The sequence below is a fragment of the Mchenga conophoros genome, linkage group LG14 (assembly GCF_057382185.1).
Source record: "Mchenga conophoros isolate Kocher_MC1m ecotype Shallow Benthic linkage group LG14, M_conophoros_male_GT1.1, whole genome shotgun sequence".
In the NCBI taxonomy this organism is placed as follows: Eukaryota; Metazoa; Chordata; class Actinopteri; order Cichliformes; family Cichlidae; genus Mchenga; species Mchenga conophoros.
In genome coordinates, this window is record NC_140539.1 from 16,844,680 (window position 1) to 16,869,615 (window position 24,936).

The 24,936-nt window shown below is 39.4% G+C and overlaps 1 protein-coding gene across 1 annotated transcript in view; it reads right to left on the reverse strand.

Moving 5' to 3' along the window:
• kirrel3b (kirre like nephrin family adhesion molecule 3b) overlaps window positions 1-24,936 on the reverse strand; it is a 174,717-nt gene that overhangs the window by 32,088 nt on the left and 117,693 nt on the right. Inside the window, exons 5-7 of the mRNA XM_085245571.1 lie at window positions 17,861-18,030; window positions 10,998-11,148; window positions 766-871 (exon numbers count right to left, since the gene is read on the reverse strand). Coding sequence (XP_085101697.1) covers window positions 766-871; window positions 10,998-11,148; window positions 17,861-18,030 — 427 coding nt within the window. The remainder of the gene's footprint in view (window positions 1-765; window positions 872-10,997; window positions 11,149-17,860; window positions 18,031-24,936) is intronic.

A 24,936-nucleotide genomic window follows, 5' to 3' on the forward strand; every position in this document is an offset into this window, starting at 1 on the left:
CTTTGTCCCTTTTAAAGGCATCCAAATACACAAATATGTCTCTGCCCCGCACCACTCAGAAGCACCCGTCACAATGCTTCACAGTGGTGACAACATAAGATAAGCTGGGATCTGTCTACAAGAACTTGCGTTTCTTTTTTAATTAGACTAATGTCTGCCTCGTGATGAAGAGTTTGCTCATTCTGATCTGTTAACTTCGCTCTTTATTCTGTTCTAATGTGATGATTTAACCGAGTGAGTCAGTAAAATTGCTACATCTTGTGACACATCTTGCTGTGACCCTCACAATAAAACACTGAATCCAAACGCGATAATAATATCCAATCTTTCAAACATGTGACTCATTTAAAAATACAACGAAAATAAAAATTATGTACGAGCCCTGCACGAAAACACTACGGGACATTTCAAGTTCAAGGGAGGTGAACAGCTCTACAACAAAGCCCTGCACTGGTTTATTGCAGCTCAGTAAAACATGAAGGTTTCTAAGGTGTATCTTTTGGCGAAACGTTCCTTTTCGTCTCTTCATTTTAAAGTGTGGGCATATATAATGGTGTCATGACATCATAAGGAGCTGGCTGACAATGATGAATGTGATCAATAATGAAGCGTTAATTCTGACTCTGTGTGAAAATGTATCATCCGCTGGCAACGTCAATTAGAAAAGACGTCATTTAAAGTTTACCGTGGTGCGTTGTTCTTGTACACTATATTATCATGGTTTGAGCATTCATGACTTGTTTTCATACTCTTTAATGATCTCACCTGTAGTGTGTGACAGGAGGGTTGGCCTTTGCGGAGCAGTGGAATTTTACGAGGTTGCCCTCCAGAACAGGCTGAGGCTCCACCGAGAGATTTACAAGTGGGAGATCTATAAAAACATAGAGACACAAAGACAACCAATTACCGAACTGGCAGCCTCCTCAAACATGCTGCAGTGAACTGTAAACCTGAGACAAACACTTTGTTGTCAACACTGTTTGTGGCTGAAAAAGACTCAGCAAGAAAAGTGAAAATTATGTCTAATTTTGCAAAGGAGACAAAATACCCTTATAAATAGTGGGGGGAAACATGCAGCCTCAAAATACAAGACGACCCGCTCCACCCTGCTTTCCTTTAAGCTTGTTGGTGTGGCAGGTGCTGGAGAGGGGGTGTGGCTTGTTTTCCAATCATCAAGGCTGGCAATACCTGGTCTCACTGGACCGGTGCTCTGCAGATATCCTTAGAGCGTAGCTGCTATGTGGCTCCCCAAGGTACCGTTTTGGATTATGGTTTGCTTTCTTGCACTAGCATGCAACACTGCATACACCATTTCATCACTCAGGCGCTCACTTACACCACTCATCACACTGGCCACACACACCATAGTTAGTTTAAGACTGTTCTTTGTTTCATTAATTTAAAACAAACAAGCTTTTAATTGTCTTCTGTGGGCATCTGCCTTTTTGTCCTGGCTGTGCAGTCGGGTTCATGACAACAAGGACTAATTAATTTTATTTAGAAGGACCCAGATTTGCCCAAAAACTGATTTAGCTGTGCAGGGTTGACAAAATGCTAGAATTTCAAACTCAAACTGATGCCCCCAACAACAAAAAAACCCCCAACAACCCCCCCCCCCCCCCCCAAAAAAAAAAAACAAAAAAAAAACACCTGACACGGTGTTTGATACTACAATTAAAAAAAAAATTCAAAAATACTTAAATACTTAAAAATAAAGTACAATAACATCAGTGACAACAGTGTTTTCAAGCGGTATGATATACTGTAAAACATTTATAAAATGAAATAAACATGGTAAAACATATACATGTATGTGTGAGTATTACATATACTGTTGTATAAAAAGAAATACAGCAGTTTGAGGTAGTTCTATGCTTGGCGACATATTTTTGTTGTTAAACAGATGTGGCTTGTAAGGTTGGCTGCCACTGTTTCTGTCTAGTTGCTGGTAGACTTTTCTTTGCGTCACTCTGGGACTTTACCAGAAACTGAACCTTTTTTAGATTTTAGATTTTGAATTTTAGATTATTAACATTCAGACAGTCAGGGCCAGCGCTGCTTGCTGCTTAGCTCCCATGTCAACATTAATATTTTATTATTAGCCACAGCTGCTAGCTACTTAAGCTGCATACAAAGAGGAAGTAATTCTCATCAATGTGGGAACCCCAAACCAATGGAAAATGAACGACAATCTCTGGGTGAAATAATCACTGGAAGTTTCCCCTAATTCCAGGCGAGCGAGTGCAGTGACTACAAATACGAGTGCAGAATACCACTGACTGAAAAAAACGACCTCGTAGCAAATATGTTACGACATAACTTAGGACACCAGAGCCTGTTTGTCGGGGTTATGTTTGCTGTAAAACTCTTGGTCAATGAGCAAACTGCTACCCTAACCCTACCCTTCTCTCACTACCCCACCGCTAACCATAACTTAAATCAGACTGTACTTATAGTTAGGGTGTTGACAATGCTAACCATAAGTAAAATGCTCCAAAATAAAAACTACAGGTAAAAGTCATTTAAATCTGGTGGTCTTAAAATAGATTACAGTGGTAGTTAGAGCAGTTGTGACAAGTTAGCATAGTTTGTTCTCCTAAGTTTTTCAAGCCATATTGTAACCCTGTGAGGTGTAGTTCATCACAAGTGCTAACACTAACCCCAACTTTACCCTAACCCTGTATTTTTAGGGAAAAAAGTAAATAGACTTTGATGTGTGTCAAATAGAATGATTTTTAATTACCTCGCTGCCAAGACTTGCAGAAGAGTGTGTTAAAAACACAAATGACATATTCTCATTGTGCAGAATTAGCAGGGTTAATGCTGGGGTTGGTGTTGTCCCCAAAGACATAATATTCAGAAATATTCATACCGCTCATGAGAAGACTGGGCGCTGTTGTTAAGTAACGCTGTAGTGTGCTTCACAGGTGTGGAGGATAACATGCTATTTTTATTCTCAAATATTATTTCTAAGGAGCAAATCAAAGGAAAACTTGACTTGATAATGAGTTTCGGCTAACGGCAATTTGCACACAGTGAATAGTCCACAGTGCAATACGCTGCAATTAAAATAATGTTATAAGGTACAATTAAAACGGGTGTTACAATTAAAAATATTCACATTATGCAAAATTAATAAACAACTTAATTTGTCCTAATTGACAAAGGTGGGATTCTTTTTGAAGATGTGCATTCATTTCCATATCAAACCCGTCCCGTGTGAAACAAGCAGCTATTTACCTCACCGTTTCACAGACGGAGATTCATTCAGCAGGGTTTCTGTAATTATGCTGGGCACATTTTGTTCAGTGTTGAGAAAATTATCATTTAATATATAAATAACCAGTAGTTGTTCAAGTGTATTAGTATTATTATTGGAAAATCAGGTGAACAAAGTGTTTTGAATTACAACTATTTTTATCCCTTGACTGTAAGTTAGTAAAACCAAATGTAATCTAAGACATGGTGTTATGTGGAAGCACTTTTTTCTGGGATACTAGTGGAATACTGGTAAGGCAGCAGCCACCAGGGGAAAGCGCTGGATCTGAGTTTGTTGCTGGTGTAGCCATCTGTTTCAAAGGTATAGCTGCTCTATGTTCAGTAAAAAAAAAAGAAGCAGGAACTGTGTTTGGATGTGGATGAAGAGCAGTGTGGTCGGCAAAGAGATTCCACATAGAATTAAAGAAACACCCAAACGCCACTGAAATGAAGCCAAACAACTTTGTGTATAGTTATGAAGTGTGATTCTGTACGACTGTGTGTGTGTGTGTGTGTGTGTGTGTGTGTGTGTGTGTGTGTGTGGGTATGAAGTGCAGGAAAACTGCTTTTTACCCTGTGGCTGTGCAGATGCTCTAGGCTGGCTCAGCTGCCACAAAAACCCAGAGAGGGGGGTGGTCCAGGTGTCATATTCCTTCCTACTCGCACACCATATTCCCCATCAGCAGACTCATTTCCCTCCAGAACAGTCCTCCCCACCTCCCACCCCTACCCCACCTCCAACCACCTCCCACCAACTACTCTACCATGAGCTCTTCAAATCCACGAGCTCCACCTGTGCCAGCTCTCCCTGGGCCAATAGAGAAAACAACAATACTGCGGATGGAACAACCGAAGGCCACAGTCAACCAGGCACCGAGCGGCGAACTGTGTGCATCCACGTGTTTGTGAGCGAAGGCAGACATTCAAGGGGTTTTGTGTGCATATGAAAGTGCACATGGGTGTATGTCCTAATAAAACAGGAAAGCCATCCATGCCTCGAGCAATAGTGTTAGCTGCCCAGTACATTTTTTTTCTTAACGTTGCAAGCTGTTAATTGCGTGGACTTAACTGTGGGCAGAGGGGACCTCAGGGGTAAAATGACAGACGTGGCAGTGGTGGAGATGGTAATAAAATTCAGCAAGAATGTGCAAGAGTACAGAGAGAGGCATACATAAAAAGAAAGCAAGAGAGATCTGACGGATGTGTCTATGCTGATAGACACAGTAATGTAGAAGCTAATTCAGAAACCGTTTTCACTAAAAATATTCCTGAACTGTCCTTTTTAACTATGCCAACCGCTTTCTGGCCGCCAAGAGACTTCTAAGGACACAAATGCTCATTACTGTCTCCCCGGCTACAAATTAATGTTCTTTTCAAATGATTGAACTGACCCTCCCTTAAAAAATCCCCCCACTTTCTCTCAGCAAGTGGTAATGTCATGAGGATTTTACATCTATAAGTTACACCAGTAACTTCCTGGATAGCTCCATATCCCCCAAGCCGGAAGCAAAGACAGTCATGGGAGCAACAGCCGTCAAAAGTCTATCAGCAGTGCCCTGGGTGTGGATAAGGGACTGTAGCTTGTCTAACCACTGACCTTTTAGATATGACAGACATCTACTTAATAAAGTCCATTTGCTGCTATGATGTATAAATGCATGAGTTGCTGAGCGAGGGCATTTGAGGCATGATGCGACAGCACATCAATATGCAAGACTGTTAATTCCCAACATTTGTCAAGAGAGTAGTAGCAAGGGAGAGAGAGAGACAGAGAGAGAGAGAAAGGGGGAGGAACGGATGAAAAGAGGAAAAGGGGAATCGTAGGACTGATCGGAGCTTCTGTGAAAACAACAGGATGAATTGGGGAGGGTGGTGTTATAGTTGGCCGACAGCTTTTGATCGGTTAGTTCAAAGTGGAGACCAGATGGTGTTTTTGGAACAATCTTCCAACTTCTCTGTTTCCTGGAGATCGTGCCAGCAAAAAAATGCTTTTTTTCCCTTTCTTAAAGCTCAATTTCCAGTCTCTCTGGGTCATTGCAGACAGCTGTTCTCCAGTAGGACCGGCCTCAAACTCCAGTAGCGTCAGATGCCTATGAAGGCTGGGAAAGCTGTTTGTGGGCCGCCCGCTCGTGGCTTCTAGCCTTAACGATATGGGCACACTGTCATGTGGCTGGCTGAGTGGCATACTGCAGAGAGGAACAGACTGACTGACAACCTGAGGTCTAACATTGATCATCTGCTGTTCACATGAGTAAATTCATTGAGAATTTAGTGAGTTTAATGAAGGCAGATGTTATTATTCAATTCATACAGGCGCTTAAATGTGTGCTTCCTCTAGCACATCTGTAGCCAATTACATTCCTGATCATCTCAGTTTTGTTGCTGATGCAAGGGTACGAGCCAGAGATCCTTTATAGCATCTGTGATGTGTTTGGGGTAATGAAAATGTAACATTTAGAAACGATATCTTCACACAGCTTAACATATAAGGAAGATAATTCTGTGCAGATGCATCATAATTCAGAGCATTTTTGTGCCCCTTTACCTTTTTACTCAGTCCTTCTCACTTACAAATTCTAACTCAGATAAATTTGCCATTACCTGCTTAATTAAGCACGGAGAGCATGTAGCAGAGCAAGCTACCAAAACAAATCCTCCCCAATTGCACATCTGCATGTTCTTTATTAATTAGTCTCAACAAATGGCATTCATTTTTCCCCCACATGGCTCAGCTTGTTTGCAATGCAAACACATGGAAAACCTTGGTTTTACCCGTCCCTTGTGCATTAATTTCCCACTAGCCTATGTGTTTCAAAGCATATTTCTATGTGGGGCACTGCTTTGCAAAGTATGCAACTGGACTAGAAAATGTTTGAGGAATATTTTAAATAGTTTGATGAGTGGGAACCAGCGGGACATGAAACTGTGGCACCAGAATCGTATTTCACTGCAGTGATATGATTGAAGGGTAGGGGAGTTTACTGATCTAAGTCCAAAGACTGTATTGCAAGTTCAGTCATGCTGCTGTAGAAAACAGCATCAGGGGGTAGCCACCCTTCTGCTATCAAATAATTAAAGTCAGCTAATGGACTCATATGGACAACTGTAGTCAGCAGTCTATCCAGGATTGTGAATCGCCTCTGTTGGCTCTAAATCCCTCTCATTTTGGCAACATCACCAGCGCGCACTGTATTTAGATGCAAATTTGTCCAAACCTGGGTCAGATAACACATGGATGTTGAAGGGAATAAAAAAAAAAAATGCTGAAGTGGGTGTAAATCATTTCAGTAATGATAAAAGAAAAGAAAGGTTGGTAAATGCATTGGGTTTTAGACGGGTTTAGGCTGTAGAGCAGTGCGCTGGGTCGTGTTTCGATTACGCTATTAGTGAAAAAGGGTACCTGAGCGTAGAAGCCGGCAGAATGGCAAATGTTGAGAGTGGCAGAGGGAATGAGAACGCTTTAATTACTTTTGTTGTCATTCGTATCATCTCACTAATGTGGCCAATTAGATTAGGGAAAAGAAGTGAGACTGTTCATTAATTAATTGTGGTATTTACTCACAACTAGACATCCAACAGGGGTTACCAGCGTATATACAGAGACATCTACATTTTTGGTGAATACACTGCTAATTGAGGATATTTGTTAATTCGCTGTCTTACTGACAACGAGTCGAGAGCATCAATATCAGTTTTATCTCACTGCTTTCAATAAACAGCGATCGCATGAAGTGTCAGATAAATAATTGAAAAACATATCTCTGGCTTTTTGGCATCGCTTGACAAAAAGATCCATAATAACCTTTCAGCAGTTCCAGTTAGAGGGAACTGGACTCCATCCTCTGTTTGTTTTGGGTTTTTTACCCATCATAGATTTTTTCAGACCAGACTATTTTAATTCCACTCCTATTTTTTTTTATTTTCGATCAGAAAAATAAAGTTACAGTAAAGCAAATATGAATATTTGTCATTAGGTTTGTCATTAATATCATTCAGTTACCTCATTTGCATTGCAAAGCTGGCATTGTTTCACATATCAGTTATAGAAACATGATATCAACCAAGACAACATAACCTGGCATAACTTTGTCTTATGTGGTTGCTTCTAACGTTGGCTGTCATGAAGCTGTTATGAAACTATTATTAATCACAGTTTCCCTGACCTGAGAGTAAATTGGTCCAATTTGGACAAGTCATTAAAATGTCATTAAGTGTTGCTACATTTTTAAATGACTTTTAAATACCTTATTAAAGGCAATAGGCAGTGGGACAGTTTTCTTTGTGGACTTGCAGAACTAATATTTGGCTTGGCAGCTGGGTAAACAGGTCTCTCTATGAGAGCCAGGCTTCCAGGTTGAGGCTGTTTATTTATTTTGAACACAGAAGCTCAGTGATAGTGCTGTTGCCTTACACCAACAGGGTCCTGGGCATGAACTAGGGGGGCTCTGGAGTTTACATGCAACCCCCCCTCAATGTAAGTTCTCATAATATGCAGCAAATATTAGTCCATTAGATGGTTGTTACCAGCTAATGAAAACTTGTATTGTCTTTCTAAGAACATTAGCATTGCAGTCATGGCCATCTTAACAAACAGCAGCTTATGTGCTAATACTCAAAGGCTTAATGCTTACTATGCTATGTGAAAATAAAATGTTATGAGCTTCACATTGGTAGCTTAATTTGCTATTCTGCTTCTTTAACTCTCCACACGGCCCAACCACAGCAATTTCAAGAGGGCGAATGCTGGACACAAATTTCACAAAGGACCTAAAAAAATACAGCAACAGTGACAGCATATCAGTACAAAAAAGCATAATGGTAACAATGTAATCAGAGTTCAAAAAAATAATTGTAATTTTATATTATTTAAGAACATCACATAGGCTTAATTGTTTACATTTTGAGTGACATTCACATGACCCTGGTTTAAAAGTAGAATCCAGATACAGTTCAAAGTTATGGAAGTCAAAGGAAATGCAGCAACACTTGATCATACTCAGCTTAAAGAGGTGCAGTTCTGAATCATCAGTGTCTGCCTTGCATTTTTTCTACAAACACTTAACTCTGAAACAATTATGAACATGTATTGTTACATTCTTACGCTTGCCTGGTTTTTCCTCTAAAATAGAACACCCAAGAACAACTGTAAAGCAGAAACTGCAGAGAGTTACATATAACTCATAAGGTGACAGGAAGCTCCTGAAGGAACCCTTGCCTTGATAGGTAGGGTGATGGCTTTCAGCTTCTCTGAGAAAAGTCTCACTAAAAAAAATATTACCGTGGAATAAAGAAATAGGTTCGCCTTCTAATATCACTCTTGCTCTGAATAAGATGTAACATGCTCTCTTGTTTGAACATATCATCATTATGATTCATTAAACCAAGTTACTATTGTTAGTATAACAAAATCAAAATAAAAAGCATGCACGCAAATACAAAAGGATCATCGTATATCTGTATGGCTGCTGTGTTCAGGTATCACGGGCATGGGATATTTGGTTACATCTGAAACATAAGATTTGTTCAGGATTGGGTGTTAGCTCTCTTGTTTGTCACTTTTTCCTTATTTGCTGCCACTACACTGCGCTTTGTTTCATGCGATGCGATGTACAGCAGTCCTGTACACTTACTGAAGGCAGACGTTTCAGTCTTTCCTTTGTAACCCATCGCCCGACTGTACCTTTCTTCCCACTACAAACTGCTATTTGCTCATTTGTGGTGTGGACTCCATGCAAAGTATGTACTTCTACACAAAACAGCAAAGCAATAACAAACACACAAATCCCAGATCCATTTTAAAATCCCTGCAAAATGTGTCCGAGAAACCCATATGGAGAACATAACTAGTGAAGTCTTCTGCAATTTTCTGCATTATGACATTCCAGCACTTTTTGCCCTCAAGAAACAAAGTAACAAAAGATAGCGCTACCGTGTCTGCACATACACTGCTGAAGGTGTATTTGTGTGTCTGTGCAAGAGAGAGAGAGCAAATGTGTGCAGTTTCTGAGTAGAAACTCATGAGGTCGAGAGACAATTAAAAGGAATAGAGGAATTATCATACAGTGAAGTCATCGACCCAGCTAAGGTGGTTATGAGTTACTGATAAAAACAACAACTGTACTTGTATGATGCTAATTAATGTTTATCATTCTGGCAGTTCCTGCTGTTGAAACTTTGTCATGTGAGGACAGTGTCTTGGTAATTAACTTGTCCTTTATGGACTAGGCTTTGAGGAAGATCAAGCTCTTGAATTAGAGCACAGCTTGTGTTTATTTCCTCTTGTATAAGGAAAGAACTTTAGTGTGACGGCACCACCTTATAATGTTCCATTCCTGTCTTTAACACTTTTCTGAAGACGTTATATTTACAGCATGTTTGGTGAATAGTCAGGTCTTTAAAGCATAATCTTTTTGCACTTGTGTTACAGATGTTGTTGCTAAGCCAGAACCCTTGCAACCAAATAAGGCTGCACTGAAATTAAACAGATTGATATCGAGCACAAATGAATCAAAGTTCAACTGAAGCAAGTTTTATTTCAGTGGCAACTTAATTTAGAAGCGGATCTCAGCACAAACTGTAGGTTCTGCTGAACTGTGCTGAACATTACCTGTCAAATCTGGGAGAGGGCGGGGGAGGTGAGAACGAGGGAGACAAGAGCCTTGTGGGAGACAATTTGAATCTTGACAATTAGTCTCTGCTGTCGCTTGGTTTGATCTCACACTGTGAAAAATGTTTTCAGGAGCTTTAATTGTGTAAAGAGCACATTTTGGAATGCTAATTAGAAACCTGCTCCACTCATTTTTCAGGGTTAAATCATACATTCAGAAGCGAGGATGATGCTATGATGGCAAGCATTTATCACAGACGCATCATTATACATGGTGACAAATCAGTTTACATGTGGGATGACTTCCCTCTCTGACTGCATGACAAAAATGAAGAAGGCAAACTGAAAGAGTTGCAAACACTAACAATTGTTAATCATTTTTTACCCCCACGCCTGAGTTGGCCTGATCGTGTCGTGCCCGCTCTTGCCATGCTTGCCTCTTGTGGTGTGCATAATGAAAAGAATGGAGCCGTCAGTCATAATGGCTCTCTAAATAGCATTTTCTGCTTTATTAGTCATACTTAATGGTGTTGAAGGGGTTGTGAGTGATGCAAAATCCCTTTGTTCAGAGCCCTTCTCTTACTGTGAATGCTTCTTGATCGAAAAAAGATTCCCTGACAATTGAGACTGAATGTGTTTTACACGCTGGGCTTACTTTGCCTATTTTAGAGGGGAACTGTAGATGTTCTCATCAAAAAGATTGATGGCATGAGCATGGAAATAAAAGAGGTGGATACAGTTTGCACAGTACCATAACAGGCAGTGCCACAGCAGGTAGGTAGATGGACCAAAAAAAGGAGGCTCCATTCATTTTAGATAGACGGCGCCTTTGATATTGCATCAGAACAAACAAATGGAAAAAAAAGAAAAACAGTAATACAGCACCAATCCATACGCTGGATTACTATATGTAAGTAAAAATGGAAACCAATTATAAATATTCACCAGAGCCGAAAATGAATGCTTGATTTTCACACTGTTAGCCACGTAGGTATTTGACAGTGTCTTGACTCTACATGTGAGAAATACCTCATATACAGTATTTAGAAATGCATGTTTTAAGCTGACCCTTTGCCCACTGATATTCTTCACAGATGAGAATAACAGAGAGAAGAAGAAGTGGTATGCTTACGCTGAATGTCAATTGTGACACTGGTCTCCTTGCCGTTGGGGACTGCCTTGTTGGAGGCCTTACAGATGATCTGCTGACCTGTCTCAATGTTGGAAGGCGATAGGTAGAGTGTGCTTACGGTGCTTTCCCTCTTGCCATCCCGGAGCAAGGTCTGAAAAGAGGGAAGAAATACAGAGCAAAGTTAAGACAGTTCTGTGGATGAATGCTTAAGCCTCTAAATCTATGCCAAGTTTGTTTTGTTGTTCTAATGGATTACCATAGTGGGACCTTGGATTGGCTTTATCATAATCAATAAATAGAACCTGAGCTATTTTTATGCTGAGCAGAGTACTGAACTCCAAATGCTGCAGAATCCGAGGGATATTGGATTGTATCTTCAATAGTCCCAATTCAACCTGGGATTATAAATTGTTTAAGTGACGCACAAACAGAGAAAAGAGGTGGAAGAAACGCTTTGCTGGATAAGCTTTGATGGAAAAGGTATAAAATTGTTGCAAAAAGGCAGAAAATTTATGTATACACAAATCTACTCCCTTGGGGATCCAGAGACAAACCCTCAGAACACTCTAGCCTGTAGTTTTACTGCAAAGCAGATTGATATAAAAAAAAAAGTAGAAATATATTTCTTGAGTTTGCTTTTGTGTGTCTGGAGAGCTGCGCTCTAGTGCATGGCTTGTCATACTCCACAAAGGAAATCAATCTTCTTTTCAGCGTTCATCCTCTGAGCCCTACATTGTGGAAGCCATCTGGAATCAGTTGGTAGCGCTCAGTAGCTCTCACGCTCCCTCAAACGCTCAGGGGAGGGCTCTGGGAGTCTATGTTAACCAGTGCGGGACAGAACAAAGTCACTGACTAGAACAAATTGCTTGGGCAACAGGGCACAGTGTGGTCAACCACAAAGTCAGGATGCATTTCCCTGCCATCTTTTTAAAGCAGGCTCACTGTTGCTCTGCATTTCTTGAAGACACAAAAAAGACCTTCCTATTGAAGAACACCAAAATATTTTACTCCTACGTTGACCAGAAGAAGCTCAGTTGACTTGCTTTACTGCACTGGTAACTTTGGTTTTACCTCCCAAAAATACATCCAGTACTTGCCCTTAACTTTGTATAATTTTGTAGCCAACCATTCAATAAGAAAAATACTGATGATCAGATCCTACATCTACTCAGCCGTTAGTTAACTACTGCAGGCTGTTGAGTATATTTAGATTTATAACGTATGCTGTTTAAATGACATAACTAAAACTTTGCAAGTTTTTAGTACTCTGTACTAAAATGCAACATATAGATTCCATCTACCATTACCAGTACCCATTAATCATTTTCCTGAGTCAAACTGAGATTCATTGCCAAAGTACAAACCAGTGGTAATTATCCATTCATTTCTGCACTTAATGTGAACATTTTAATTATCCACATTTATGCTGTCTTTCTCACTTAAGCATACTATATTGTAAATAGCATGATTAAAATGTCATGGAAGTTGTAAAACCTCATGGCTAGGCATTTCCAGGAAAAGACTCTGATCAAATTAAAATACGTCAGGGAAGAGTATCTACTAAACGTGTTTGAGATTAGAAACTCTGTATTACTGATGCGGAGAAAAAAAAGTATTCTCTTGTAATGGGATATTAGATCCCTTGCATACTTGTGGGAAGCCCATTTGTATGTGAAGAACCATGTGATGAAATTCATAACTGTGCATGAGTCACTTCTAAAGCAGAACACATTGGCTGTCAGACGCGGGATATGTCAATGTAATATCCTTTCTGACACAATCAGGATTGTTTCCCTCGTCGCTTTGGACCTGTCTGAAGTCATTAATCTTAGAAAAGGGGTTAGCTGGCTGCAGCATTGAATTCAACACCATGCCACATTATAATTTGATAAATTTTTATATTCATCTCCTAAAGCCATGTGAAGAATATTTTTACCATGGCAGGAGATGAATGACAAAATAACTGGACTGAGAGGGAATGAGTCGGCTTTTTTAAAGCCATAGTTACTAGGTACTAGGTAATTTCTGACCTCCAAAGGGTTACAAAAAAGGTAAAAATTGGTTATTAATAAATGTTAGCTGGAGTTTCAAGATGGGCATCTCAGTATGTCTTTTTTTCTCTCATTTTACTGGGGTCTAATATTTCCTTGCTTTGTAGACTAATTTGGTCTGGCTTAAGTAGGGGTATACGGTGCTTTCTGTGGCTTTCATTTAAGAGACAGACAGCCTTCTTTCACAGAAAAACAGCATCACAGCTAGATAGGCCCCTGGCCAGCTAATATAGCAATACCTACATAAAGCTAAATGTAAAGCTGTGACTGCCAATCAAAGCTTTAACTTAACATGAAGGTGACTTGGAAAACAAGCATGCAAGCAAACAAAAGAAATCTACTAAAGTAGGTTGCCTGAGAACTGAACGATGTCCAATAATGGCTCATCTAGAGGTGTTAAGTTGATGATTACAGCTCTGAGCATGTTTGTTTGATGGAGAAGTAAAAAACCCAAACTAACAAACAAATAAAAGAAAATCATATGCCAGTGGTTTACGGTGCTTCATTAACATAGAATAGCACAACCCCAGTACTGAGACCAGGTTTTAAGGTCTGGATAAAGTGCGTCGACCAAATTATTCAGAAACAGTATTAATAACAAGGGAGAACCCTGACTTAGAATGAATTCAGACACATGTCAAAATCACGAGTGTTATAAGTAATGCATATCCCAAGTGAAACATAACTCTGAGCAGCCAAATGTATCTAGGAAAGAAAGTAACAGTCCATACTGAAGACAGATCACCTCAGCATAAAGCATAAAAAATTCTGGAAGCTAATCTTCCCCTAAGTGGCTGCATGTAAAAAAGAAATGGGTAATGGAGAGAAAGAGAAAGAATGAACTATGAGCTTTTCTTTAGTGAGTGGTTTCAAAAAGAATATCCATTTAGTTAACTAGTCATTAAAATACATGAACCTAATTAATAATTTATTAAATAAAACTTGACATACATACCAGAAAAGTTCATCTACTGTTAGTCCGAAATACTGTGATTACTCTGAAGCTCTCTTCTATTTGTATTTTTCTCAAATTGTAATACATGTAGCCAAAAGCAAAATGTTTTTGTCATTTAATGTCATTTAATATACAGTTAATTTAAGTGCAAAGGTTTATAGCCACCTCTAATTTTTTTAATGAAGTTATGAGCAATAGTTCTCCAGACATTCTGACGGTCTTTCACAGTTTCTCTTTGGACATTGGATACTTTTTCCACTCATTTTCAGTCCAGTTCTTGTGCCTGACCTTTTTCAGACCTTTGTTTGGTTGTTAATAATGAATGAATCATTCAAGCATAAATTGGTTTTTCTTCCTCTGTACTCAAGGAATGAACCAGTGTTGTGTCTAGATATGAAACTTAGCAAAGAACCAATTTTAAATAGTATGTACATGTCATAAAAACACATAATTAGTTCCCATTTCTTTAGTCCGATCTATAAAAAAAATCTCAAATATAATACAGTATGAAAGGCACAAAATAGTATTTTTGTATCAGCAAGGAGCTAATAGTTAAAACCATGGTATAGCTCAGTATGGTGTGCAGTGTGTCCTCAAAAAATTTGAGGAAATTGGAAGAAAGTTGAAGACATAAGCAGATGCAACCGGCCTAAGATAAAACTAATCTCTATCTAAAAGCTACGTACATAAGAAAAGGGAAAAAAAACTGAGCAACAGTACAAGTTAATAGAAAAACACACAACAGAAAACTATCAATTATGGATTGACCTTCCCAGAGCCCAGATCTCAAAATTACTAAAACAGTGAGATCATCAGTGAACAGAACAGACATAGCACAGGACAAAAGGCAGCCAACATCCAACGTTACAAAGTATCCCGAAGACTACTTACATAAATTGCTTAAGAGAGTTCAGGCTGTGTTGAAGAGTAAAGGTGATCATACCAAATACTGACTTTTAAACTCGAGCTTTGTACAAACTCTGTTTTTGCCTCATAAACTATATTTCAATGTATGTTTGTTTGTTTTTCAATCAATTATTTAATCTTTTACCCATTTTCCTAGCAAAGTATAAGAGAATGAAGGAAGTCTCGAAACCTTTGCATAGTACTGTATATAGATATAAATTTATATATAATTTTAGCCTAATAAGAAAATTTACATGCAATTTGCTACTTGTCAACACCAACATAAACTTAATTAAAACTGGAAAATCTGTAAAATCATAAGAAAAATTAAATTACATTTTTTGACATTAAGATGACCTAATTAAACTTTGAAGGCATACACAGTGATGTTGGTAAATGTACCGTGTAAAAAATATATATATAATTGTTATTTTTCTAATAATTCTTCCAAAATTACTTTGACCTGATCAAATTATTTACATTCAAACAGTTTTCCATTTTTAATCTACACCACAAAATGTTCCTCTTCTCTGGAGTTAATTGCACACAACTTGGCACGATATATATACATGAAATATATACTTTTATTTCTTTTGTTTTTTCACATGGTAACTGAGGTTAAACAGGTTTCTTTTACTTAACTCAACTCATGGTTTTCAAAAGTTGTTGAATGCAATTAATCGAAGTGATCTATATTTCACCTTTACTTTTAATATTTAATAAATGAGGTTAATTGGATTGTCAAAATCTTTTGAGATCTTTTTAAAAATGGAACCAGTGATTACGTGTACAGTTGAAACTAAGGAGCCCTTTGACTTACATCATTTCACCTGTCTCAAAACAAAAACAAATGCGACACAATAATGCTCGACCGAATTTTAATTAGTTACTTTATTTGTAAGTATTTCCCTTCCCATTATGCAGTGAGTGTGATGATTAAAATACAATGAAGTGCTCTAATTACACAAACCTCCCATGGCTTTATGAGAAAAAAACTCATAATGGAATAAAGGGACAGTAAAAAAAGCAGCTGTGTTAAATATTTCTGAGGGTTGAAAAAAAAAACAGACAAAAACTAAAAAAAAAATGTTTCCTGCTAACACTGATATTATCAACTTCATATGACCTTTAGCACCTTTACCTGGCATTAAAAGGTGACAAAGCAGAGACTGTATACAAAATGCTGAACAAGAATGGCTCATAAAAATATAATTCCTTCCTTTTTTGTTCTTTTTCCCCCTTCTACCACTGAGATAATCCTCTATCTCCCACTCTCAGGTTGCTACCAAAGCACATAGTGAAGAATGACTTTATGGTAAGGAAGTGCATCATGTTCTTCAAAAGATTTGTTGCACCATTCCAACACAAATGTATCATGGAGCAAATTTGCACACCTCCTAAGCACAGCTCAGACCTTGAGGCTGCGTGTTACAAACAGCCCTTTGCAGTTTTCTGCTGAGCAGCTCCACTGGAGCAGATGGGAGCTGAGAATTGAGCATTGTTCAATAATTTACTCAAGCCCAAGCAAGTCTTGACATTTGAACCACTCACCTTACTTTTCTCTCTAATTATTTGGGGTGCCTCCTCCGTAATACACCACAGTTTATATTTACTGAAAGCTACCCTCACTAATGATAAGCAATGCATCATTTAAGTTGCTCTCTTCCATGTGAGAACTGACGCGCATTTTTTGCCAAGCAATGGCGTTAATCATACATTTTCTCTTTAACCACTGGTCCAGTAAATAGTTTGCTAAGAGCTCGTGGAAATGAGGTTTTGAGGCCTTTAGTGGAAAATTATCTTCGGGTCAGAACCATCATTACTTTTGACATCATCAGGAAAGCTATTTCTGTGAATCCTCCACCACATCTGCTCACATTAGTCCTCTACATCTGTGGGAAATGAGAAGACCATCAGATCGGATGACGATGATGTAGTCTCCCACACTGCTCTTTGGATCCACAAAGGAGTCATGTTCTTTTAATTGACCCCCCCCAAGCTCACTTCACAATGTTAGGCAATAGAGATAAAAGAGGAGAGACACACATCATTCGCCTCAACACAGACATGTGAGCATCCATCAGCTACCAGCACAGAATGTCCCCATATCTGCCTTCGCTCTGAGAGGAAGTGAAGGCAGGAAGCGCACTCCCCGCCCAGTATTAGCAAACGGCACCTCCAGCAATCACTTTATTCAAAACGGCCTGGTGCTGTACCACAGTCCAATCAATGGCATTTATATGCTCTTTGAAAAAAGCCGATAATGGGATGAGGCAGTACAGGGAGCGAGGGAAGGCGGGGGAGGTGTTAGTGCTCTAAAGTGCCGAGTCTCTTTATGTCCTTTGTTTAAATAGAAATAGAACATGACAGTGCTGAATGGACGATTAGCCTTAAGGGCTAATGTCAGTCAAGAGTCTATGGGGATCAGGTGATCCAAACATTGGGCTGGTGTGAATGGGCACTGTTGTGTACCGCAGCATCAAAAGCGTGATCTGTCATTGAGACTCATACTGTGGCATGAAAAGGTTCAGACAGATTCCAGCAGCGAAAGGGACATCGTCAAGTTTTTTAGGGTGGTGGGATAAATGCCACTGAAGGAAAATATCTAAACACCGAAGACAAACTCAAAGCCATGGATAGCTCTGTGATCTCACCACTATTTGAGTTGCTTCGGATACTGGAGGGGAAAAAAAGAAAGGAAAAAAAGCCGTATTTTAGTAATTCAAATGCAATCGGAATTTTCAAGGGACTGCATTTTTAAAAGCAATCCATCCATCGGTCACTCGGCGGAAGGGTAAAATTGGAGTAGAGTATAATTTAGGGAAAGAAAATGTTAATAATTGTAAAAAATAATAGCAAATCAAGTAATATAAAAAAAAATTCCACTCTTGCGTCATCACGTCATCAACAGCCCTTTTCCAGCTGGTCTGCATACCTGGAATGACACACACCTCTATGCTTACCTTGGAGTACATGGCCCCATTAAGGACCTCTCCATTGCGGATCCAGATAATTGAGGCCGCAGGTTTGGCATTGTCAGCATGGCAGGTCAGATTGAGTGGGTCACCGGCCCTTAGGCTTACAACTGGCCCTCCGCTGATGACTGGGTCTTCTGGAGGAACTATTGATCAGAGACAGAGGCAAAGAAAGACAGGCCGTTAGTAAAATGTGTAGACGTGAGATCAAGCTATTGTTTAATGTGTGATATATTTATGTTGATAGCAAAGTCGGGCATATTGACACCCGTATAGCATTATGATCCAAAAAGTTCAGATGACCCAAATAACACAAAACTGCCGAAAAGTAATGCCTGCTACGAATTCACAGCAAAACCCTAACTATATATCAGAGTTAGTTTCATTTTAATGGGTGCACTTATGATGCCAACAGGGGACAAAATGCTAGTTCATTGTATCAAATTAGGTTTCTTCAGAAAACAAAACCTGCAACTAGTGTTAGGTGTTCATTAAAGGTAATGACTGCAGAGAAAAATGTATTTACCACACATCTAATGGAAAACTCAGTGAATGGTGTGGTTTCAAAGCAAGGAAAGCTTTGCAGACTGAAGTCCCAGCATGACTCTCTAAACAACAATAAACTCTATCATCACTCATTGCAGACTCAGCACATATGTGTCAGCATTAAACATAATTCAGACACACAGATGTACATTTCCTCTCTTTATTTCTTATTGTGTTGACAAATACAGCAGAAGGACAAAAGCAGCGCTACAGTGTTGTATGTGTCTCTAATGGCACTGATCAAAGTCATATTCCCATTTTACCCATGAGCTGATCTGTTTTCTCACTCTTTTTTTAAATAAGTGAAACTGCAGTGAATTATTGATTGACCTGAGTGCTCATTACAATGCAGATCTGGGGCAAGATGAAATCAAAGGCTGCAGGCAGCTGCCATATTCCCGTGCAATAGCATCATGATTGGAAGAAAGGTTGTTATGGGTTAGATTTATGCTGTCAAACAGATGTGAGAAGAATGAAACCAGAGAAAATGCAATTTGGGTTCTTTCTGGACATTGAATGACAATATGTATAAAAGCACTCTTTAATGGCAACATTAGGGCTGGATGGCGTGCACTCAGCTATGCTGCTCTGTTGCTCACTCTTTAAATAACTGAAAAAAATGTTATAACTTAACTTAGTTTTAGTTCAACGTTGCTAAATGTGTTTTTAACAACACCGCTAGTTAAATCTCAGACCCAGAGAGCTGCATTTACAGTGAGAAGAACATTGTATTCCCTGCATATATTTCTGTTTATTTCCAGCGCCACATTTTAGACTCACTTTTGTTTCCCACTCAACACTCTATTAAATTAGACATAATGCAAAACAAACCCTTCCAACTGAGCTTACTACATTCAGTATTCAGTTGTTCATTTTGAAGCAGTTACAGGAAACAGGTTCTCATTGAGGTTAGTGGTAAATACTGTTTATCAGAAATGTACTGCGCACAATAATAAGGTGACTATTTTGGGATTTTTGTCTGCAGATCCCTTTTAGATACAGCAGGAAATAATCGAACAAGAAGAGGCGGCGCTCGTCTTGTACTGTGGCTTGGAAACATGTATTCACTGAGCAGATGCAGTTTTAGAGTTTTAAATTGCACTAAACAAAGACCAATTCCTATGTTGACAAAAAGTTCTTCAAGCTGTGTTTGCTGCATTTTAAGATGTTGTATTGGTAAAATGGTCACCTATCTTTGTAGTTTGAATACACATATAGAGCCTGGTCATAAGGGTAACACAGCACTCCTGTGACAAAGACGTGCAGATCTTGGTCTTCATGCTGTGGTTGATTAGTGTAAGGGTAGATTTATGCTACTGTGACTAATATCATTGTATTACATAACATTATTGATTAAAATGTGGAAATGGGAAAAATCTTTATTAATCAAATAATCTGCAAGCATCACCATCACTACCACTTTTTTTGAGTAAATAAAGGCTTATTCAGACCAGCGTGGGAACAATGAAGTCTGTACTCTGGCTAGACCTAACTCTGACCAATCAGACCAGGAAAACTGCTATTTCACAGACAGTTCAGACTCACTGATTCCTATTATGTACTTGAGTGTGAAAGGCAGTGTTAATTCTGGCTGGCTCCCTTTCATCTGTACTTCGTTAATATGCGGAGGATCGGGAGAGGTAGAGGAATCTCAGGTCAGCACAAGCAGATAAGACAAGACAGTGTGCTGATCTAGGCAAGTAAGAAAGAATCTTTGTGAGAATGTGGTCACCACCTGGTTCTTTATCAGCAATTGGAGCAAGGTCAAAAAGATCACTTCATGTTATTCTTTTGCTAAGAATAGAAATTCAGCATGGCATGCAAATGCGAGAGAGAGTAAGAGACTGAAAAAAAGGCAGCATTATGAGCCTGGACTAGTCCAGAAAGCTCTGCCATCTGTCAATAAAAAAAAAAAAGTGAGGCTCAGTAATGACACTTTGACTGTTGATTGCAAAAATACAAACCTACTGGTTTGTTGGCAGCGTTCCTTTGCACATATGACTGAAACATTAATTAAATGACAAGCAAGAAGGTTTTATATGGAGGGGGGATATAAGAGCTATTAGGAATTGCCAAGATTCTTTCGCTAATCATCACAACAGCAGCAGTAACAACCTCGATCAGGACAGGATGTTAGCTGATTTAAAAATGAGAGGGAAAATTTTGGTCCGCTCTCCCATACAAAATAGTCCCAGTTCAAGATTATATCAGGGATACCTTGACTTTATTTTTTTTTTTTTAATGTTTTGAATCATGGCACAACAATCGGCTATATTGAGTTCAAACTGCTCACTTGGTAATGGGCTCTCTTCTCATTCAATCATTCTGTTGCTGGCTTATTTTTGTGTTTTCGGCCATTGTACCGCTGCACCATTCAAACCTTTCCTAAACTTCAGGTCAAAACATTTTTTTCAGCGAGCCCATGAAGGAAAGCCCCTCTTTCCTTCAGTTCGATCAGAGAGACTTTGCTGTTTGTTTAAAACATGCTACCAAGGCCTAGTTGAAGTTGTGGTGTGTTTCTCTTAGTACACCTATTCAGAGTTTTCCTTGTTGTGAACATGTGCTGTTCCATTACTCTTGGGTCCTTTAGAAATATTTATGTAGTTCTTTTTTCCCGGGGATGTACATCTCTACGTTTTCGCATAAAGCTGTGATCAAGTCATTATCTGGACTTTCTTGCAAGTCATGGACTCGGGCTTGAATACCACACATTCATGTAAGGTGATATAAAGCTTAAACTGACTGAAATCTCACATAAAAAGTCTTGTTCAAGGAATGTTCAAGGAAACTTTCCTCTCTTGCATACGTTCTAACAAATCCGTTTTCTGTAAATAGGTGCTCAGCTAGGGTCGTAGGGTGATTCTAGTAATGAGTGTTGTTATACTCTCCCAGGTTGTTTTAGTAAGTAACTGTATGGACCCTTTTGACCTTTTTATAGTCCCAGTTGTTTATTATTCAGCTTTACGTATTCCTCTGAGAGGTGCAAAGTGGACCGTGCAAGAGGAGTTTATGATTTCATGCATAGTGCCGTTACATGGAAGAGGGAGTCGCAGCGAAAACGGCACTCTGGGTACGGTTTCAGGTCATGTCTCTCTGGAGGGATGCTTGCCAGGAAAACACAAAGGGTAAATGGGGAATATAACAAGGAGATGAAGGACATGCCTGGCTGCCTCCATCCAGCATACCTTTGTATCTTTCTATCCTTCACAGTGTTTGAGGTCTTATGCAGAGTGTGTCAATATGAAGACAGTTTGTGACAGCCTGGGCTGAAATTGTTGGTTGTGTTAATGAAAAAAAGCCACAACTTGTGATCATCGCCACTAAAGGAGCACGAAGAATGTTCTATTCAAAACAGAAATGCAGTTAAACTTGGCGCAGAGGAATTGGGAACATCTGACCAATAACCTAGCATTCATTGAATATATAAATGACCAAAAAATAGGATTAAAATAGATCTTTCTCTTCATCTAAGATCTTTCACTGATATCGCCTTATGACTGCCAGGTCTGACAGTTATACAGAGGCCAAACCTTGAACTTGAATCAGCCATCATCATTACTGGGCTGTTTGCAAACTCGGCAGTCCCTAATGGTTCTAAATTAGCTCTTTACTGCAGCCATTCGATGGACTTGGCATAAGTGTGGTCAGTGGTACAGATTGATCACTCCTCTTTAATTACAGGGCTGACTCATTGCAAACTCTGCTCCACTCTGTCCGCTTTTTTCTTCTCTCGGATAATAATTTAATCCCTTTCAAGGCTTTCTCAAATTTGCATTCGTCTGTGTAAATTTGCTGGCGTGAATTCACATGGACATCAACTTTTGCAGGTATTTCGGTGATTACACGTTTAATACAAATAAGCAGACGACTGATTGCTGAATTGCCACGAAGCGGTTTGTCTTACTCATGTATTAATCAAACATGCAGCATTGGCAGTGGCTGCAGCTCAAGATTTAGGTAAAGACTAACTGTAAGATATAGCCAGTTCATTACTTTCATCATTTGAAAGCTTTCTTTGGGCCTGATTTGAGTGTGTGTTTTGATCCGGTGGCTTCAGATCATAAATGTCATAGTGGGTTCTAAGGAGCCTTTTATTTATTTCTGGGATAAATCCAAATTGCTCTGTCAAAACTCACATTCATTTACCTCATCTGATGCTTCATAAGTCTCAGGATTCATTTATGTGCTTCGCGTCGCTATAAATGTCTGACTACATGCCCTACCTTCTATCAGAGTGAGTGAAAACAGACAACGATGTCAGAAAAACATAGAATTCAGTGAGATCATTTACTGGTAGTGTATAATCAATTAGACCACAGCATATTGATGTGTAATTAACAGTGAAAAGCAGTAAGTCTGTCAGCTCCAACAGGGGCTTGAATAAACCCAGGGGATCATAAAGCTGCCTTTTGTCTCATGAAACATATGAATTATCCAAACACTGGACATAAAGCTTGAATTTATGTGATAGCATGCACTAGAGTTAGCTCGTGATGATCCTGCTGAGTTTTTAGGAAACCAGCACTGGGAGAAGTCCTCCAAAGCAGCCAATGAAATCTTGTGAGCACCCCAGCTTTCCAGGAGTGCGAGCAAGGAGGAAAAGCAATTTGGAGGCAAATGAATGAGAGAGCTCCACATAAGGTGGCTGGACGATGTAGGGGAGGGGAAGGCTGGCAACGTGTCAGCTGTGCTTCGGCGGACGTGTCCTGAACATCAATGTGATTCCTGACTTTCCTGTCTATTCCAGAAGAATACTTGCACAGGCTGCCTGTCACCCTGCCGCGACAGCTTGCAGAGTTTGTGAAAGAAAGATCAGGAAAAACAGAAGAGTAGAAGGGAGGAATACCCAGCGCAGGGTGGATACAAGAGACATGTGTGGCTCACTGGCCCAAATCACCGGCCCTCTTCAAGTGCTGTCATAGTACATCTGTTTGGAAGCAGAAGATCTTCAGCCATGACTGTGCACATGCATGAGACAGGAGAACAAGTAAGAGTGAATAAAAATGAAATGGAAAGGAAAATAAGAGAAACAAACAAAATGGCAGATTGCAGTTGCAAAAACAACAGCACAGCACTGATTTGTAGAAAATCCGTGGCGCCATGGTGGAAATATGAAATAATAAGTTGCTAGAAAAGAAAAAGAAGAGTAAAGAGAGTAAAGAGAGAGGTAGAGGAAGAAAGCAGCTGGACGCCAATGGGACAGTAAGGGGAGATGATCAAAAGGTGCAAAATTTTTGCTAAATTTTAATATGTACAGTGTAGAAACACAGCACGAGTCGGCATCATGATCTCTGCGAACACTGCCAAATAAAATGGAGGGAAGGAAGGATGAAGATGAGATGAGGAGTGGGTAGATGCCAGAGCTGTCAGAGATGTGCACTGCTTGCTCCGTCACAGCGCAGCCATGTGCAGCCCTAAGCTGCTCTCCACAGATTGGGAGGGTGCTGACATTGCTTCTCACCACCCAGCTGAGTTGTGCTCTATAATTACGTGTGTATTATGCATGTATGTTTGAATTTAAGGAGTGTGGTGTGTGTGTGTGTGTGTGTGTGTGTGTGTGTTTGTGTGTGTGTGTGTGTGTGCGTTTGTGTGTGCGTTTGTGTGTGTGTGTGTGTGTGTGTGTGGGGGGGGGGGGGGGGGGGGGGGGGGTTTAGGCAAGGTCAAAATCCAAGTTCCAACTCACAGTTAAAAGTAAAAACTTTTCATTCAAAATTTCTGGCAGTTATCAGCCCTTGTTGTTATATTTGCCAAGATTCATTAGTTTGCTGACAAGAATTACAGTCAACTGAAGAAAACTGACTCACTGAGTAGTGCGGTGCATTCAAATTAGCCCAGCACCTGTACACAGTCGGTGCTGTTGTTTCGCGGCACACGAATTCATGTCATTTCTTCTCCTTCTGTTCAAATGCTGAGAAGGAAAAAAAAAACCAACAAAAAAACCAAACATCCTACATGCAGCCTGTCTGCCATAATCGCACACCTGCTCACTGCCTCTGATACCATAGATGTAGTTATTGTCCCATCTCATGTTGCAGAAAAGGCAGTGTAATGTGAATGTTACAGTCAAGTTTTCTCCCAGAATGACTGCCGTTTAGGACACCTTATCTCTCATTATACTACTGAGATGCTTGGCTAGGCTTAAATTACCTTTTGTAAAAGACAAATTGGTTACTTACAAGGAAATCTGCAAAGAATTTAATAAGGGTTCCTCAAAATGTGGCTCAAACAGCAGTATCCGGTAAAAAGGATACTGATATGGCTGACTTCGGTGACTGTAACTTTAACCTTTAATGAAAAAACGAAGAATCAAAATCTTAATAAAAGAAAGATCACGTGCAACTAATACAGAAAATACAGGTCTTCTATATAAGCTTTCACTTGCCCTTGGACTTACTGAAACATACTTCAAAGGCAGCACTTGAAGCTAAAATGCACATTAATAAACTATTTGTGATAATTTGTGTTTTTTTAGGACGAAAACTTCTAATTCTATAGTAGCTTTCTTG